Source organism: Pogoniulus pusillus, chromosome 27 (assembly GCF_015220805.1).
Source record: "Pogoniulus pusillus isolate bPogPus1 chromosome 27, bPogPus1.pri, whole genome shotgun sequence".
NCBI lineage: Eukaryota > Metazoa > Chordata > Aves > Piciformes > Lybiidae > Pogoniulus > Pogoniulus pusillus.
In genome coordinates, this window is record NC_087290.1 from 17,494,210 (window position 1) to 17,511,993 (window position 17,784).

Consider the following 17,784-nt stretch of genomic DNA (forward strand, 5'->3'; position numbering starts at 1 on the left):
CCCTGGGGCTACTACTGGATGGAAGGTTGACCATCAGCCAGCAATGTGCTCTTGAGACCAAGAAGGCCTGTGCTGTTCTGGGGTGGATTAGAAGGGCTGTGGTTAGGTCAAAAGAGGTTCTTCTCCTCCTCTACTCTGCCCTGCTGAGGCTGCATCTGGAATACTGTGTCCAGTTCTGGGCCTCTCAGTTCAATAAGGGCCCCAGGGAAATGCTTGAGGGAGCCCAGAACAGAGCCACAGAAATGAAGAAGGGAATGGAAGATCTTCCTTAGGAGGAGAGCCTTAGGGAGCTAGGGCTGTGCTGCTGGGAGAGGAGCAGCCTGAGGGGGGACAGAAGCCTGGCACAGGCTGCCCAGGGGAGTTGTGGAGACTCTGTCTGGAGATATTCCAGAGCTGCCCAGATGTGTTGCTGTGTGCTCTGCTCTAGGTGCTCCTGCGCTGGCAGGGGGTTGGACTGGCTGAGCTTTGGAGGTGCCTTCCAGCACCTAACATTCAGTGATGCTGTAATTTGGATTCTGTCTACAAGGTGGTGGAGCACAGAGTGATTATTTGAAGCCATGTGGAATTTAGTGCAATTGACTGTATGTTGCCAAGGACTCAAAACAGTAGAGCGAAGAATGTGCTTCCAAGCATTAGCTCAGATGTTGCTGGCAGAGCTTGGGGTGGGGGTAGGGGACAGCCCTGAGTTCTCACTGTCCTTCAGCTGTACCCTGAGATCAGCTCAGTGGCTCCTAGCAACCCTTCATACGTTTTCTGGGAGGTAATAGGAGATAACAACCGATTGTGCTCCTCTCTTGCACTCTGATGGTACAGCTCATTCCTCTCTCCAGATCTGTTCTTCACCTCCCACTTGAAAGCTAATTAATGTTGTGATGCCTGACAAACTGAGTCCTGTTAGGGGCTGTTCTCAGAAGTAGTAGGAGCTCTGGAACAAGAGATGGAGAAGACTTTATTGTCTTAAGTTTTCTTTGTAGTAAATAAAGGACAAAAAGACAGAATTTCCTTTTGGCAATACTGTTAATTATGGTAACCAACAACGCTGAGTTTCCTCATTTAGTAGAGCTAGGAAGGAATCAGAATGGCTTAAGTTGGAAGGGATCTTAGAGATCATCACTGATAAAAGCATAAATGCTGTCACAAAGACCAGCAGGACTGACTTTGTTTTATATTGATGTATATGGAAAAGAGGCTGAGGATTTTAGTGCTTTGATACTGCTTTGGTGGGGTTAAGTTGATTGGGTTATTTTGGTCTGTTTTTCCCCCCTCAGTGGTTACCTTCTCTCCCTCCAACTCTTTCATTGCTTTTTAAATGATCATCATAATCTGATTTTATCCTGAGCTTGTACAGTGCATTGTGAAACTAATCTGTTCTCTCAGTGCGTGACCTGTAGGCTGTGATCATACTCATTTTCAAGATTAATTAAGGGAATTGGTACAGAATTAACTACTACATTAAAATATTGCTACAGTGGCTTAGGAAAAAAATAAGTATAATGGCAGGGAAGGTCAACTCTGTGTAAATGAATTTCTTGCAGGTGAATATATTAGGGAAAATAGTTTATCGGGCAACTCCTGGGCAGCAGAAGTTTTCCAAAACTGCCAGTGTCTTGTGGCTTCTCAAGCAGGAGATGGTAACTTGGAGACTCTTGTCCTCACTTTACAGGTAGGTCCTTGGAAAAGTACACTGTGGTTTTGCACTAAGCTGACTTTCTTGTATGGATTCATATACATGGAGTGAAACAATTAATTACCTGGTAATAATCTCTTTAAGGAACTAGGTGCTGATATAGAGCCTAGAATGGTCTGGGTTGGAAGGCACCTCCAAAGGTCATCCAGTCCAACCTTCTCTGCAGTCACCAGGGACATCCTCAACTAGATCAGGTTGCCCACAGCCCTTTTAAGCCTCACCTTGAGTAGCTCAATCAGATAATTAACCAGGATGGAAAAGATCTCTGAAATCATTGAGTCCAACCTTTCACCTAACCCTTCTAATTAACCAAACCATGGCACTTAGTGCCTCATCCTTAACCTTAGTACCTCATCCTTAACCTTAGTACCTCCTAACCAAACCATGGCACTTAGTGCCTCATCCTTCACCTTAGTGCCTCCTAACCAAACCATGGCACTTAGTGCCTCATCCTTCACCTTAGTACCTCCTAACCAAACCATGGCACTTAGTGCCTCATCCTTAACCTTAGTACCTCCTAACCAAACCATGGCACTTAGTGCCTCACCCTTTACCTTAGTGCCTCCTAACCAAACCATGGCACTTAGTGCCTCATCCTTAACCTTAGTGCCTCCTAACCAAACCATGGCACTTAGTGCCTCATCCTTAACCTTAGTGCCTCCTTTTAAACACCTCCAGGGATGGGGACTCCACCACCTCCCCGCCAGCCCATTCCAATGCAAATCACTCTTGCTGTGGAGAACTTCTTCCTAACCTCCATCCTGAACCTGCCCTGGTGCAGTTTGAGACTCTGTATCTCTCAGCTACCTCCTTGGGCAGCCTGTTCCAGTGTTCCACTACCCTCATGGTGCAGAACCTGTTCCTAACATCCAATCTAAATCTGCTCTGCTCTAATTCGAAGCCATTGGCCTCATCCCATCACCACAGGTCTTTGTAAACAGTCTCTCTCCAAGCCTTCTTGTAGTGCCCTTCAGTCTGTTTACTCTCTTTGTACTGAAATGGCAGTTGTAAGGAGGCTTATTCTTACCATTGCTGCTTCTAGTGGTTTTGTAACAGACCATTTTTATAAAGGCATTTGAAGCACTTAAGCATTCCACTGAATTTCCTTAGCTTTTTGACCACTAATACTTTGCACTTTCCATGTCTAGGGACAGAATACAGTCTGCACTGGAAGATGAAAATGCATTTGATGTCATAGTAAGTTTGGATTTTATGGGTTTGGGGGTTTGTTTAAAGCCTGTAATAAGCTAAACACAAACCCAAATGCTTGCATTTCATTTTTACAACCTCAGTATTTTAGGTGAAAGAATGCAAGCAAAAAAACGAGGCTTGCCTGATTTTTTTACCACAGCAAGTGCTGTGAAAAGTGAATTTAAATCCTCAGCTCTAAAGGGAAAATGCTAGTGTAAAAAATACTGCAAGATTCACTTTGTTGCCTTCAGTATTCCACATACACTTGAAAAAAATCCAGTGGAAACAAGCTGCTATTTTTAAGAGTTGCATCAGTAGCTGTAAGGTTTCCATAGATCAGAGGTAATTTTGCTTTACCTAACGGAACATGTGGTCTCAAGCTGTCTAGCCTATGTAATCCTGCTTAAAATTCACCTCAAGAGAAAGCCAAATATTTTTAGCATTCTCCTTTCAGCTGCAGTCTTCTTGTCTGTGTCAATACAGTCCTCCCAGCCTTCGCTGCCAGAATGTGCTTAGGGAGACAAAACAATAAGTAATGTGACTCTGCCTTTGTAAAATTTATGATCCCAGTGGCTATTTTTTTCCACAGTCATAAAATACCTTCTTCTGGGATTCCTGCTGCTGAGTTGTTATTGTTAATTTAAATACTGGTGTGCCAAAAAACAATCTCCTTCTACCCATGGTTTATAGGAAAATGGATCTGCACTTTGGCTTGCAAGTCTAATGAGAGCTAAATTAATGCAGCAGAGCAGATTGAAGGATCAGGGTTCTGGGCTTGGATTTTTGAGGGGGAGTTTTGGTTTGGTTTTGCTTGTCCATGTTCAGTGTCCCTATTGCCTTGAAAAGTGTCATTTTTTTTTTAAGCATACATTAATTAAATGGGATTTTTGGATCATGTGAATGTATTGAGTGGCATCAGTGGATCTCCTGTGTAGAATCTTTCTGCGGTCAGTGGAAAAGCTCATCCAATAAAACAAATCCATGGTGTAATCCTTTGGTAGAAAAGAAAAAGGCTGGGGGAGAGTTAGCATACTGAACTTCTAGGAAGTTTATGAGTTAGGGTGCTCAATTTGATGTCTGTGGTTTTGTGGCAAGTTGTTTTTTTTTTCCCATGGAGTAATAATCAACTTTTTTCCCTCTTAAACAGGTTTTAAGTGCTAGTGAAAAAACACATGTGGACAACTTGTTTCAGAAAGACTCACTTGTTAGACAAAGCCAGGTAGGATCTCAGGTTTTTAAGAGGAGAATGGAAATAGATTGATCAGCAGACACTTAAATGTTTGTAATGGTGATGGACTGAAGCACTGCCTTATGAGGGACCTGGGCCTGGTTAGTCTGCAGAAGAGGTAACTGAAAGAGTATCTCATCAGTGGGTCTAAACAGGTGAGGGCTGGGGGTCAGGAAGGAAGGGACAGGGACAGCCTCTGCTCACTTGTGCCCTGCCACAGGACAGGGGGCAAGGGATGGAAACTGCAGCACAGGAAGTTCCACCTAAACATGAAGAAGAACTTCTTGAGTGTAAGGGTGAGAGAGCCCTGGCACAGGCTGCCCAGAGAGGTTGTGGAGTCTCCTTCTCTGGAGCCTTTCCAGCCCTGTCTGGATGTGTTCCTGTGCGACCTGTGCTAGATTGTCTGGTGCTGCTGTGACAAGGGAGTTGGACTGGAAGGCCTCCAGAGGTCCCTTCCAACCCCTAACATCCTGTGAGCCTGTAGTACTTACAATACTCTCTGCACTTCTAAGAACTGTTTCTCATACTCTTTCTGTTATTTTATTCACTACAGTGTTTTATGCTTTGATTGCATAAAACCAATTCTCTTCAGTTTCTAAAAATCAGAAAAGGTTTTCAGCCTAGCTTGGAGAGGATGGAAGACTGAGAGCTCTTTCCATTTGGAGCATCTCTTACTGATGATGGTGACCAATAAACTATTACATAGCACTGTATTAACTGCAGCACTAGTGGGATATAGGGATCAAGTGCCTAAGCAACATTCATACTGGATACATAAAAGGAAAGTGGAATAGTCTTCAGGATGTGTAATGCCTTTGATGACCAAGTAGTTAGTGAGTAGATCTAGAAGAGCAAGACAGATAATACATATTTTGCTACCTCTTTGTTCATAAAAGGCAATTTAATTTGATTCCAGCTGGTGGTAGATTGGCTGGAGAGCATTGCCAAGGATGAAATTGGTGACTTCTCTGATAATATTGAATTCTATGCAAAATCTGTGTACTGGTGAGTACAGACTTGCTTTGCTTACACTTGATGGGAGCATGCATGCAGAGTTCCCAGGCACAGACAGAATCCCACTGAAGAAGTGGATTTTTAAATGTTGTTCAGGATATTCACTTCTTTTCTTTCAATATTTATATGCAAAAAATTGAGATTTCCTGTTAGGATGCAAGGAAGAGAAACCACCAAGCAACATATTTAACCTTAACTTAGGTGCAGATTGGGTGCTTCATAATAAGGCACGATAAGAGATCAGCATAAAGCCATTTATATTCTGTGGTTCTCAGATGGTCACTTCTTTGTCTGGCTTTAGTTTTGCCTGTTTAAGGTTTTTGTGTCGCTGACTCTTCACCAGAAGTTGTAATTGTCATCTTCATTAGCACCTCTCCTATGAGGACAGACTGAAAGAGTTGGGGCTGTTCAGTCTGGAGAACAGGAGGTTCCCAGGTGACCTTTTTGTGGCCTTCCGGTATCTGAAGGGGGCCTACAAAAAAGCTGGAGTGGGACTTGTTAGGCTATCAGGGAGTGACAGGACGGGGGGGAATGGAGCAAAGGTGGAGAGATTCAGACTGGCTGTGAGGAGGAAGTTGATCAGCATGAAAGTTGTGAGAGCCTGGAATGGGTTGCCCAGGGAGGTGGTTGAGGCTCTACCCCTGGAGGTGTTTAAGGCCAGGCTGGATGAGGCTGTGTGCAGCCTGCTCTAGGGTAGGTTGTCCCTGCCCATGTGAAGGGGGTTGGAACTGGATGATCCTTTTGGTCCCTTCCAACCCTGACTGATTCTATGATTACCATGACAGGATTTACATCAGAAAAAAACAGAGGCTACCTGTCATGCTGAATGCCAAGAACAAAGCTACTTTTAACTGCCAGTGAATACAGGCTGATGGAATCAAGTTTTCATCCTAAATTAAGTTTCTGTGCTAGATGGAGTTTATAGTGAGTGCTAACAGGAAATTTTGCTTGTGCATAAATCCATTAAATACAAAAATAATTGAAATATTGGATGGTTTTGAAAGAAATCAGAAACATTAATTGGTTCTGGTGAATTCTGGTGAAATGAGCCATAGAATCATAGAATTGTCAGGGCTGGAAGGGACATCAAAGATCATCTAACTCCAACCCCCCTGCCGTGGGCAGGGACAGCTCACACTAGATCAGCTTGCCCAGAGCCACATCCAGCCTGGCCTTAAAATCTTCCATGGATGAGGCTTCCACCACCTCTCTGGGCAACCCCTTCCAGGCTCTCACCACCTTCATGTTGAACTCCTTCCTAACATCTAATCTAACTCTCTACTCCTCTAGCTTGGACCCATTCCCCCTACCTGACAACCTCAAAAGTCCCTCCCCAGCTTTCTTGTAGCCCACTTCAGATACTGGAAGGCCACAATAAGGTCTCCTTGGAGCTTTCATCACCCAGCAGAGCCTGGCTCCAGCCTCCTGCTACTCACCTTTACATCTTTATAACCATTCCTGAGGTCCCCCCTCAGGCTTCTCCTCTCCAAGCAGCACAGCCCCAGCTCCCTCCTGCTCTCCTCCTAAGGAAGATGTTCCACTCCCTTTAGCATCTGTGGCTCTGTGCTGGACTCTTTCAAGCATTTCCCTGAGGTCCTTCTTGACCTGAGAGGCCCAGAACTGGACACAGTATTCCAGATGCAGCCTCAGCAGGGCAGAGCAGAGGAGGAGAAGAACCTCTCCTGCCCTACTAACCACAGCCCTTCCATTGAAAAGCCAACCCAACTAAGTTTGTCTCATCTCTATCCAGATTCCATGTAACAAAACCCATCTTCAGTATTTGTGTCTTACTAAAAGACATTTCCTTTTAACAAGAAACCTCACATGTTAGCTGAAAACCATTTTGCTGCCCTCAGGGAGAACACACTGCATATCCTGAAGCAACGGCAGTTAAACACATACATTGCAAGCTCTCGAGCTCTGGTAACAGAGTTGGTAAGTAGTGTTTAAAGTTTGCTTTCAGAGTGGTTTAGGGAGAGCAGACTATGTTTTTTTCACAGCCTTCCACTGACTTTTAGGTAGTTTTACTGTCCAAAAGTTGTTGCACTACCTAAAAATTAGAACAGAAATTGAGAGGCGGGGCACCACTGGAGTTCTTTTAGGGATGTGTGGACTTGTGTGTTCTTTCAGCAGTCACTTCTTGTGGCCATATCTTAAGGGGGCTACAAGAAAGCTGGGGAGGGAGTTTTTAGGATGTCTGGTAGTGATAGGACTGGGGAGGAGTGGAACAAGGCTAGAAATGGGTAGATTCAAACTGGATGTTAGGAAGAAGTTCTTCAGCATGAGAGTGGTGAGAGCCTGGAACAGGTTGCCCAGGGAGGTGGTGGAAGCCTCATCCCTGGAGGTGTTTAAGGCCAGGCTGGATGAGGCTCTGGCCAGTCTGATCTAGTGTGAGGTGTCCCTGCCCATGGCAGGGGGGTTGGAACTAGATGATCCTCGTGGTCCTTTCCAACCTTGACTGATTCTATGATTCCATAATCATAAATATGGTCTACATGGTGAAGTAAACGGCTTTATTAGTACTTGTTATGTCTGAAGCAAATTCATGTTCCTAACCAGAAAAGCTTATACAACTCTTTGGAAGCCCTTGCAAGTAAGGGCTTCACACAGTAACTAGTGCAAAGAAACCAAGTCCTGATGGGATTCTGTGAGAACTGCTGGAGTAAAATTTAATAGGAGGGAAGTCAAGGGAAGAAAGGGCTGTCCAGCAGGAGGTAACGATCAGGCTCAGTGACAGTGGTGCAGTCATAGAAGATTAATTCCATTTGAGAGGATTCCAAGGTATTATTGGCTTGAAAACATCTGGATTAAATAGAAGCAAGTACAGCTGTTGTGAGAAACCTCAGAAGGTGGAGGAGGTAGAGAGGCAGAAAGGGAAAGGATGTTTGAAGGTGAGGAGAGCTGGAAGCTGAGAAGCTTGGGGCAAAAACCACAGTGGTGAAGTAAATAAATTGCAATGATTCTAATAGAAACAATGGCAGGAGAGGAGTAAAAGAAACGAGAGGAAAGACAGGGAAGCATTGTGCTAGAGATTACAAGGGTTGTACAGGTGGTTGTGCCAGGGTGAAACAGTGACTCCAACTTATAAAACAGGGCAGGAAATCGTCACAAGAGCCATGGAGACATTGTGTGGAGGGATGGATGGGTGGATGGATGGATAGAGAGATGGATGATGTCATTCTTCCTTGCAGGATCCAGATGCTCCTATAAGACAGAAACTGCCACTTGATGATTTGGACCAAGAAGATGATGTGAGGTTATTGAAGTATCTCTTCACTCTCATCAGAGCAGGAATGACAGATGAGGTGAGCTACAGAAAGTTATCCTGTCTTCTTGGTTAACTACTGTAACTTACTTAAATCTTGTTCTTAAAGCTAATGAAAAGCTGCTGACTGAAATGTCTGCTCAAATTTGCCTTGTAGTGATTTGATTTTTCAATTTATTACCAGTACTGACAGTGATGGACTACTAAATTAGTGTTTTAACAAAATCTTGCATTTAATCAAGTAATTTGGGGTGTGGAATAGATATAATGGGAGAACAAAAAAGTATCTCTGGGATTTAACAATCTCTGGTTTTACTTGAAACTGAGCTTTGCCAAACAAATAGAATGTTTGAAAGAACTTCCTAAGTGCTTCTCTAATAATCAATGGATTTATCACACAGGCTTTTTTCTACCTATGTGAGGGTTCAGCATGCTTGCAGTTTTGACTAGAGAGAGATTTGATGTATGCTTCTCTTAGAAATATCATCAAATTAAGCAAACTTTACTCTCTCTGCCCCTCCAGCATTCCCTATGGTCTGAGGGACAACTCAGGCCTATTTTCATCATCTTCTTATCCAAGCATTTAGAGGTGTCTCTCAAGACTGAGAAGTGAGGAGGGAGACCTGGGAGGGAGAGGCTGAGGGAGCTGGGCTGGGTTAGCCTGGAGAAGAGAACACTCAGGGGAGACCTTAGCACACTCTACAGCTACCTGAAGGGAAGGGGTAGTCAGGTGGGGGTCAGGCTCTGCTGCCAGGCAGCTTGTGCCAGGATGAGAGGGCATGGCCTGAAGCTGTGCCAGGGGAGGGTTAGGTTGGATGTTAGGAAGCACTTCCTGATGGAAAGGGGAATTAGAGACTGGAATAAAATGCCCAAGGAGGTGGTGGAGTTACTGTCCCTGGAGGTATTTTAGGCAAGCTTGGCTGTGGCACTCAGTGCCATGGTCTGGTGGCTGTGGTGGTGATAGGTCCTAGGCTGGCCTGGATGATCTCAGAGCTCTATTCCAGCCTCAGTGATTCTGTGATAAGACCCTTTATCACCAATCATCTAAATGTAGTGACTGATCTATCAATCTTAATGCTGTCCACATTTTTGAAGGAGAAGCTGGAGACTTTCCTACCTGTGAATCTATTCCTCAGCAAATCCCTTCCCTTTCAGGCACAGCGCTTGTGCAAACGATGTGGTCAGGCCTGGAGAGCTGCAACGTTGGAAGGATGGAAATTGTACCATGATCCTAACATAAATGGAGGTATCTACTTCAGAGTGCATTTGACAGATGTAAAAATAAACTTAAGTTTTCAAAATACTCTTAACTTGAAGATATGCATTTACCAAACCTCCTGTGGGCCAGGTGAAAGCATCAAAACCTTTTGGGAAGAGTTCCAAAGCAGTCAAAAGTGGGTTACTAATATAAAATAGCCCTTTTTTTCTTGTTAGCAGTGTCTCTTTTTTTCATAGTTGGTTTGTTTGTTAATTAGTTTATTTGTTTTAATTGTCCTTTGTGTGTAGGAAGTGACCTGCAGCCTGTTGAAGGGAATCCATACAGGTGCATTTGGAAGATCTGCTGCTGGCGTATGGCTGAAGAGGTAAGGCAGTGATAATCTGCTTCATGTTAATATGCAAATTTGAACTTCTCTGAACTTTACAACATGATCTGAAGTAAACCTCTCCCATCTCTCCTTACTGCTTCTGGTGTCTGGAATTAATGTTTCCAAGAGGACTTCTCCCCCTTTACTCTGCTCTAGGCCCCACCTAGAATACCACATCCAGTTCTTGGCTCCCCAGTTCAGGAGGGACAGGAGTCTACTGGAGAGAGTCCAACAGAGGGCTGCAAGGATGCTGAAGGCACTAGAGCACTGCCTGATGGGGAAAGGCTGAGAGCCCTGGGGCTGGTTAGACTGTAGAGGAGAAGGCTGAGAGGGGATCTGAGCAATGTCTACAAATAGAGGAGTACTGGGGGTCAGGAAGGAAGGGACAGGGACAGCCTCTGCTCACTTGTGCCCTGCCACAGGACAAGGGGCAAGGGATGGAAACTGCAGCACAGGAAGTTCCACCTAAACATGAAGAAGAACTTCTTGAGTGTAAGGGTGACAGAGCCCTGGCACAGGCTGCCCAGAGAGGTTGTGGAGTCTGCTTCTCTGGAGCCTTTCCAGCCCTGTCTGGATGTATTCCTGTGCAACCTGTGCTGGATTCTCTGGTCCTGCTGTGGCAGGGGGGCTGGACTGGAAGGCCTCCAGAGGTCCCTTCCAACTCCTAACATCCTGTGGTCCTGTGAAATAATGTATTCATGTCTTGTAGTGACAAATCTAAGTAATCAGCACCTGGTTTTGAGGCATAGGAAATGTCTGACTTTTCTTTTGCTGGTTGAAAGTGAGACTGCTGACACTTACTCTGACTTTCATCTTGCCTTAACTGAATGGCAAAGGAAAAACATTGCTTTCTTTCCAGGTCATTATATTTTATTCAGGTAAGTTTCAAGGAGATGTCAGTGGAGGGGAAGTCACTTGAGGTTCTTAATTTGGCTCCTGATATGTGCTGTGATTTTCCAGCTGTGAGATGGACCATTTTGTAATGGATTAATCTCTAATAGAGTGTAAAGTGACTAGAAAATGTGCATGCTTTGTAATTCCAAGTTTCTTTCCTGTTTATTTTAGGAGCAGTTTAATAGATATGAGAGAGCAATCTATGCGGCACTGAGTGGCAACCTCAAACAGGTATGTGAAGCCTCCTCCCTCATCAAGTGGTGGTGTTAGGTAGTTGTGCATTTTCTTTCAGTGGTACCATTAGAAACTACTTCTTGTTGTATTTTTAAGGGTGTAGTAAGCAGGACAATGGTAAACATTGCTGCTTTAACAGGCATGTTCTTTGTAGGATTGCCATGCCTTAATTAAGTATATGATGGTATTATTCCAGCTGACATTCAGCACAGACAGTTCTAGTGTTGTTGGTTTAGTTCTTTTCTAGTTTAGTATTATTTAAGAGCTTATATAGTCACTTTCCTGCTCAGAGTTGGGGTTATTCAGTCTGCAGAAGAGAAAGCTCCAAGGAAACCTTATTGTGGCTTTGCAGTATCTGAAGGGGGCTACAAGAAAGTTGGGGAGGGACTTTTTAAGGTGTCAGGCAGTGATAGGACTGGGGGAAATGGAGCAGAACTAGAAATGGGGAGATTCAGAGTGGATGTTAGGGAGAAGTTCTTCAGCATGAGGGTGGTGAGAGCCTGGAACAGGTTGCCCAGGGAGGTGGTGAAAGCCTCATCCCTGGAAGTTTTGAAGGATGAGTTTTCAACATAAGGAAGAACTTCTTGAGTGTAAGGATGACAGAGCCCTGGCATAGGCTGCCCAGAGAGGTTGTGGAGTCTCCTTCTCTGCAGCCTTTCCAGTCCTGTCTGGATGTCTTTCTTTGTCACCTGAGCTAGATTCTCTGTTGCTGCTCTGGTAAGGGGGTTGGACTGGAAGATCTCCAGAGATCCCTTCCAGCCCTGAACATGCTGTGACCCTGTGACAGTCATGTAGAAAAGTTGGTATCTTTGTCTTTCTGAGGCAGTTCACAAGATAGGGAATGGTGTCAGAGTGGTGCTGCCTCTGGCAGGAGGATAAGTTGATTTCTGTTGACTGCCTTTGACATGAAATGATGAAGGGCCTAAGGCATTATGCAGTGGAAGGACTTTTTGTGTCCTACTTGGATAAAGTAAAGGCTGCTGTTCAAGATGGTTATTAGTCTCCTTTGGTGCCTGGAAATATGATCCTGGTATTGACCATTTCTTGCTAATTTTTGCTCTGGTTTTGTTTTTATTATGTAGCTTCTTCCAGTCTGTGACACCTGGGAGGATACAGTTTGGGCCTACTTCAGGGTCATGGTGGACACTCTTGTTGAGCAGGAAATACGAACCTCAGCAGTAGCTGCAGAGGAGATAGAAGAGCTCCCTAGAGATTATTTAGAAACAAAGTAAGTTTTAAGTACAGTTATGCTCCCAGCCCGATCAAAGGATCACAGTGATACCAAATGACAGACCACGGGGCAGTGGGTGGGACTTGGAGGCATAGGAAGTTCCATGGAAACATGAGGGAAATGTTTTCCCTGTGAGGGTGACAGAAGCCTGGCACAGGCTGCCCAGAGGCACTGTGGAGTCTCCCTCTCTGGACATCTTCACATCCAGGCAGGTTTTGTTCCTATGTGATCTGCCATAGGTGATCCTACTGTGGCATGGGGGTTGGACTGGATGAGCTTTCTGGGCCCTTCTACATGCTGTGATGCTGCATGATATGTTTGGAATACTAAAGGTAACATTTTTATTGCCTTTTCTCTCCTTGGAAGCTGGACTCCAGAAAAAGTTTTTGAAGAACTTCAGGCAACAGACAAAAAGGTAGCTACAAATTAAAGTGGTTTGCCTCACTGTTTGCAAGGTTTAACTATTCACTAGGTTCTACTTTTACTATCCTGTATTAAGGAAATGCTCAACTCTGCATAGTGAGTGATGTATTTAGGTTTTCTACTTCTGGAATGTGTCATTTCTGAATTGGAATAGATTTTTCTCTGCTGAATGCTGAAAAAAGACACAGGTTTTGTCATGTCCCCTTAGCTGCCAGACTAGCTGAGTGTCCTGAGTAAAGAGCTGACTGTGGAGTGTTGTCAGACATACAAAGCAGGCAGAGTAAATCAACTGCTTTGATAAAGTGCACAAAGATTGGTTACATGCTGGTTTCTCTAGAGGAGGTCACAGTTTTCTGTAGAGGAGGTTTGTGTGTGTCTTTCAAAACAACCCTTGCAAAACTGAAAAGGCTTTGGAGTTTAACAAGGCCAAGGGCCAGCTCCACCACATGGCTCATGAAAACTTCATGGCAAGACTTGGGGATGTATGGTTGGAAAGATGTGACTCAAAGAGGGCTCTGAGGGTATAAGCTGACAGTTAAATTTGAGTTCATAGTGTGCCCAGGTGGCCAAGAAAGCCAGTGGCAGCCTGGTTTGGGTTAGAAACACAGTGGTCACCAGGGACAGGGAGGAGATCATCCCCCTGTGCTCAGCACTGGTGAGGCCACATCTGTGTTCAGTTCTGAGCCCCTGACTACAGGAAAGACATCGAGGGGCTGGAGTGTGTCCAGAGAAGGGCAACAAGGCTGGAGAAGGGCCTGGACCACCTGAGCTATGAGGAGAGGCTATGGGAGCTGGGGGTGTTCAGTCTGGAGGAGGCTGAGGGCAGAGCTCATTGCTCTCTACAGCTCCTGAAGGGAGGTTGGAATGAGGAGGGGGCAGCCTCTGCTCCTTGGTGGCAAGCAATAGGAACAGAGGAAATGGTTTCAAGCTGTGCCAGGCTGGGTGCCAAGAACTATTTCTTCCCAAAGAGGGCTCTCAAACACTGGATTGGTCTGCATGAGGCAGTGGTGGAGTCACCATTCCTGAAGGTGTTTCAGCAGCCAGTGGACCTAGTGCTTAGGGACATGGTTTAGGATTGACCCTAAGCTGGGTCAAGGGTTGGTCTAGGTGAGCTTAGAGGTCTCTTTCAACTGGATGTATTCTGTGATTCTGAGACTTGCTTTAAACAGTTTCATTGCTACTTTTCACATTCAGGTCACTTAAATGAAATTAAGATTAAATATATGACTTGTGTATTAATTCAGTAAAGATTCAATTGAAATTACACTTACTTGTATTTGCTGGAATAGACATAGAGCACTTTACCATATTGCTAAGACAAAAACATGTTGAAAGGCAGTTTAGAGATTGATGAAGGTGCTAGGTTGGACTGGATGAGCTTGGAGGTGTCTTCCACCCTGGCTGGTTCTACGATTCTATAAGTTAGCCACTCAGCTGCCTTTGACTCTCATGCAGTTCTCACCATACAGCAACTTTCCAGGGGCACTGAATTCTATTTAGCCTTAGTCTTGACAAGAGAAAACTGAGAGGGGATCTGAGCAATGTCTATCGATATCTGAGGGGTGGGTGTCAAGTGGAGGGGGCCAAGCTCTTTTTGGTGGTGCACAGCAGTAAGCCAAGGAGCAATGGATACAAACTGGAACTGAGAAGGTTTCAGCTCAATAAGAGGAGAAACTTCTTTCCAATGAGGGTGCCAGAGCCCTGGAGCAGGCTGCCCAGAGAGGCTGTGGAGTCTCCTCCTCTGGAGCCTTTCCAAAGCCACCTGGATGCATTCCTGTGCAGACTACCTTAGGGGATCCTGTTTTGGCAAGGGGGTTGGACTGGATGATCTGTGGAGGTCCCTTCCAACCCCCAAGGTTCTGTGACTCTGTATTTCATGCATTAATTCCTCTCCTGGAAAAAATTAGACTGTCTCCTTAAGTAAATTTTGCAGGGCTTTGCTTGAAGGAGTTAAACACACTGTTACCTCTTCTGTGACTCTGTAGAATCTGTTCTCTGCAACATCCTTATTTATTCTTCTCTTGGGAGCGAGGAGCACTTAGTCTTGGATCTCTTCCAGGAGAGTATTAACCCCCCAGATCTAGCTGCTGATTCTTTCTTTCAGTTTGTCAATATCCTTGTCATTTGACATTAAGAGAGCAAGAGCCTTTTCTCCTGCTTTTTATGCAGAGTACCCTTTGAAATAGGAGAGCTTTTTTTTCCCTCAGGAACCTTTGCTTTATTTATAAGTCTGCTTTCTTTATACATTACGCTGTAAGATTTTCATCAAAGCTTGAACTTTCTTCTTCTCTCCTCAGAGGGTTATAGAGGAGAACCAAGAACACTACCATGTGATCCAGAAATTCATTATCCTGGGAGATGTGGATGGTGAGGTTTTACTTTAAGTGATTTATAAATGTCAACTGACTATTTCTAGTGACCTTTCCAGGCACTTTTATGTGCGGGGATTTTAGAGGCAAATTCCACCTAGAAGCTAAGCTGCTGCTTTAATCAAGAGCTGCAGGGACTTTCTGTGGTTTGACACAGAGGGTACCTTTGAAAGAAGACCTGGAATGTAAATGTGCCAGCAAGAGTCTCACCTCTATTCTGTCATTTCCTCTGAGAAATGGCACAATCCATACAGCAGATATTTAAGCCCAGACTGTTGCTGTTCAGTTTTGCTGGCCTTTTTTCTGAGGTTTGATAAATACAATGCATGATTTTGAAATATTTCTGAGATGTTTTGTTGATTTGGGTTGTTTTTTTCACCATGATACTGTTCATAGTAACATTGCCTTGGTGCCTATTAGGTTTGATGGAAGAATTTAGCAGGTGGCTTTCCAAAGACAGAAGTGTGCTGCCAGGACACCTCCTTCGTTTCATGACGCATCTGATCTTGTTTTTCCGTACTTTGGGTCTACAGACTAAGGTGAGTTCACTTGCACTTGGATTGTTGTCATAGCAATACTTCATCCTTGGAGTAGAAATGCTCCTGCATGATTATATGAATTATATACAGTGATAGTCTCCTCTGAGGAGAGACTGAGGCAATTGGGTTTGTTCAGTCTGGAGAGCAGGCTCCCAGGTGACCTTATTGTGGCCTTTCAGTATCTTAAGGGCCTACAAGAAAGCTGGGGAGGGACTTTTTAGGATGTCAGGTAGTGATAGGTCTGAGGGGATGGAACAAAGCTGGAAACTAATAGATTCAGGCTGGATGTTAGGAAGAAGTTGTTCAGCATGAAGGTGGTGAGACCCTGGAAGGGGTTGCCCAGGGAGGTGGTGGAAGTCTCATTCCTGGAGGTGTTTAAGGCCAGGCTGGATGAGGCTGTGGGCAGCCTGATCTAGTGTGAAGTCTCCCTGCCCATGTGAGGGGGGTTGGAACTAGGTGATCCTTGTGGTCCCTTCCAACCTTGACTGATTCTATAACAGTCAATTACAACCAGGCCATTTGGATAAAAGCCTCCAAGCAGCACCTTGCAGTTTAAATGCTGCATTTGTTGATCTTAGAGCCTAAATACAGCAGTTAAAATTGGAAAGGCTAATCCTCCTCTCATCCAGTTCAGCTTGAAAATTGGTTCTGAGATCAATGCATTCTACTTGTGAGCCTTTTACTGAGAAGGGCCTGACTCAAATTTCAGGGTCAGGCTTATTCATAGCAGCCAAAATGCTTTGAATATAACCTTGGAATTGTATCTATTGCTGTATGCTCATAAGGCTGTTTTGCTTGGAGTAATTGGTATTAACCCCTATCCCATAATTTCTCACAATACATACTAAGTACAGCCTCCTAGCTGCCTAGCCTATATATGCTAAGCATGCAGATGGGTCACATAGCTATAATGACTCTGTTCTGAGGCAGTCACAGAATCAACCACTTTGGAAGAGACCTCCAAGCTCATCCCATCCAACCTAGAACCCAGCCCTGTCCAGTCAACCAGAGCATGGCACTGAGTGGCCCATGCAGGCTTTGCTTCAACACCTGCAGGGACAGCGACTCCACCACCAAAAGGCAGATTTCTTTCAATCACTCTCCAAGAGAAACAGTTCTTCCAGCTGAGCCTGTTTGAATGTGTAAATTACTGAGGCAGGGATAAGCAAATAGTCTTGTATCTGTGTGATAGTAGTAGCCTGCAAAGTATTATGGGTTTGGTTGTGGTTTGGGGTTGGTTTGGGTTTTTTTGGCCACATTATCTGATTTTAAAGTTGAATTTATATCTGTTTGCATTAAGGAGGAGGTTTCTGTTGAAGTCCTCAAGACCTACATTCAGGTAAGCTTTCTGTAGTGTAATTTAAACAAAAAGGAGGAAGAAACTGAAACTTAAGATTATAGGATGGAAAAGAGCTATGACACAGTTAATGCTTTTCTCAAGAGGTACATGGAAGCTTGCCTAATAGGCAGAGTTTCTGTCAGCAGTGCTTAAATGAGAGTTGTATTGATCCTAGTTTAGAAGCTGAGAAGGTGAATGTTCCTGTATCAGAACAGAGTAATCAGAAATGTGCTGCACATTTAGCACAGAAGTACTCAGGTTGGCAAAGCCCCTCAGGAGCACCCGTGCTACAAAGGGCACCTGAAACCATAGCCCCAAGCACCACAGACAAAACACCTTGAAACACAGCCAGGCTTGGGGACTCCACCCTGGGCAGCTTATTCCAGTGTCTGAACACTCTTGCTGGGAAAAAAATGTTTCCTGACGTCCAGTCTAAACCTACCCAGTGGCAGTTTGAGGCCATTCCCTCTTGTTCTATCACTCATGACCTGTGAGAAGAGACCAGCACCAACCTCTCCACAACAGAATCACAGGCACATGCAAGTTGGCAAAGCCCCTCAGGATTAGCAAGTCCAACCAATGTCTCTACTCTACCAGATTCACCTTAATCCTCTTTTCAAGTAGACAGCTACCCCCTCAGCCTCCTGTGTTTCACACTAACCATCCCCAGCTCCTTCAGTCACTCCTCATAAGATTTATTCTCCAGGCCTTCCCCCGGCTTTTTTCCCTTCCTCTTCACTGGCTCCAGTACCTCCACATCTCTCTTGTATTGAGGTGCCCAAAA

At 44.6% G+C, this 17,784-nt stretch overlaps 1 protein-coding gene and 1 long non-coding RNA gene across 2 annotated transcripts in view; one reads left to right on the top strand and one right to left on the bottom strand.

Moving 5' to 3' along the window:
• The window catches only part of NUP107 (nucleoporin 107), a 31,599-nt gene that overhangs the window by 5,187 nt on the left and 8,628 nt on the right, over positions 1–17,784 (top strand). The window contains exons 6-19 of the mRNA XM_064166710.1: positions 1,536–1,663; positions 2,836–2,884; positions 4,026–4,097; positions 5,023–5,111; positions 6,977–7,055; positions 8,312–8,425; positions 9,541–9,631; positions 9,892–9,968; positions 11,037–11,096; positions 12,182–12,327; positions 12,697–12,745; positions 15,051–15,120; positions 15,543–15,661; positions 16,962–17,000. Of these exons, the coding sequence (XP_064022780.1) occupies positions 1,536–1,663; positions 2,836–2,884; positions 4,026–4,097; positions 5,023–5,111; positions 6,977–7,055; positions 8,312–8,425; positions 9,541–9,631; positions 9,892–9,968; positions 11,037–11,096; positions 12,182–12,327; positions 12,697–12,745; positions 15,051–15,120; positions 15,543–15,661; positions 16,962–17,000 (1,182 nt within the window). The remainder of the gene's footprint in view (positions 1–1,535; positions 1,664–2,835; positions 2,885–4,025; positions 4,098–5,022; positions 5,112–6,976; positions 7,056–8,311; positions 8,426–9,540; positions 9,632–9,891; positions 9,969–11,036; positions 11,097–12,181; positions 12,328–12,696; positions 12,746–15,050; positions 15,121–15,542; positions 15,662–16,961; positions 17,001–17,784) is intronic.
• LOC135187727 (uncharacterized) overlaps positions 1–17,784 on the bottom strand; it is a 56,054-nt gene that overhangs the window by 4,156 nt on the left and 34,114 nt on the right. The window lies entirely within an intron of this gene.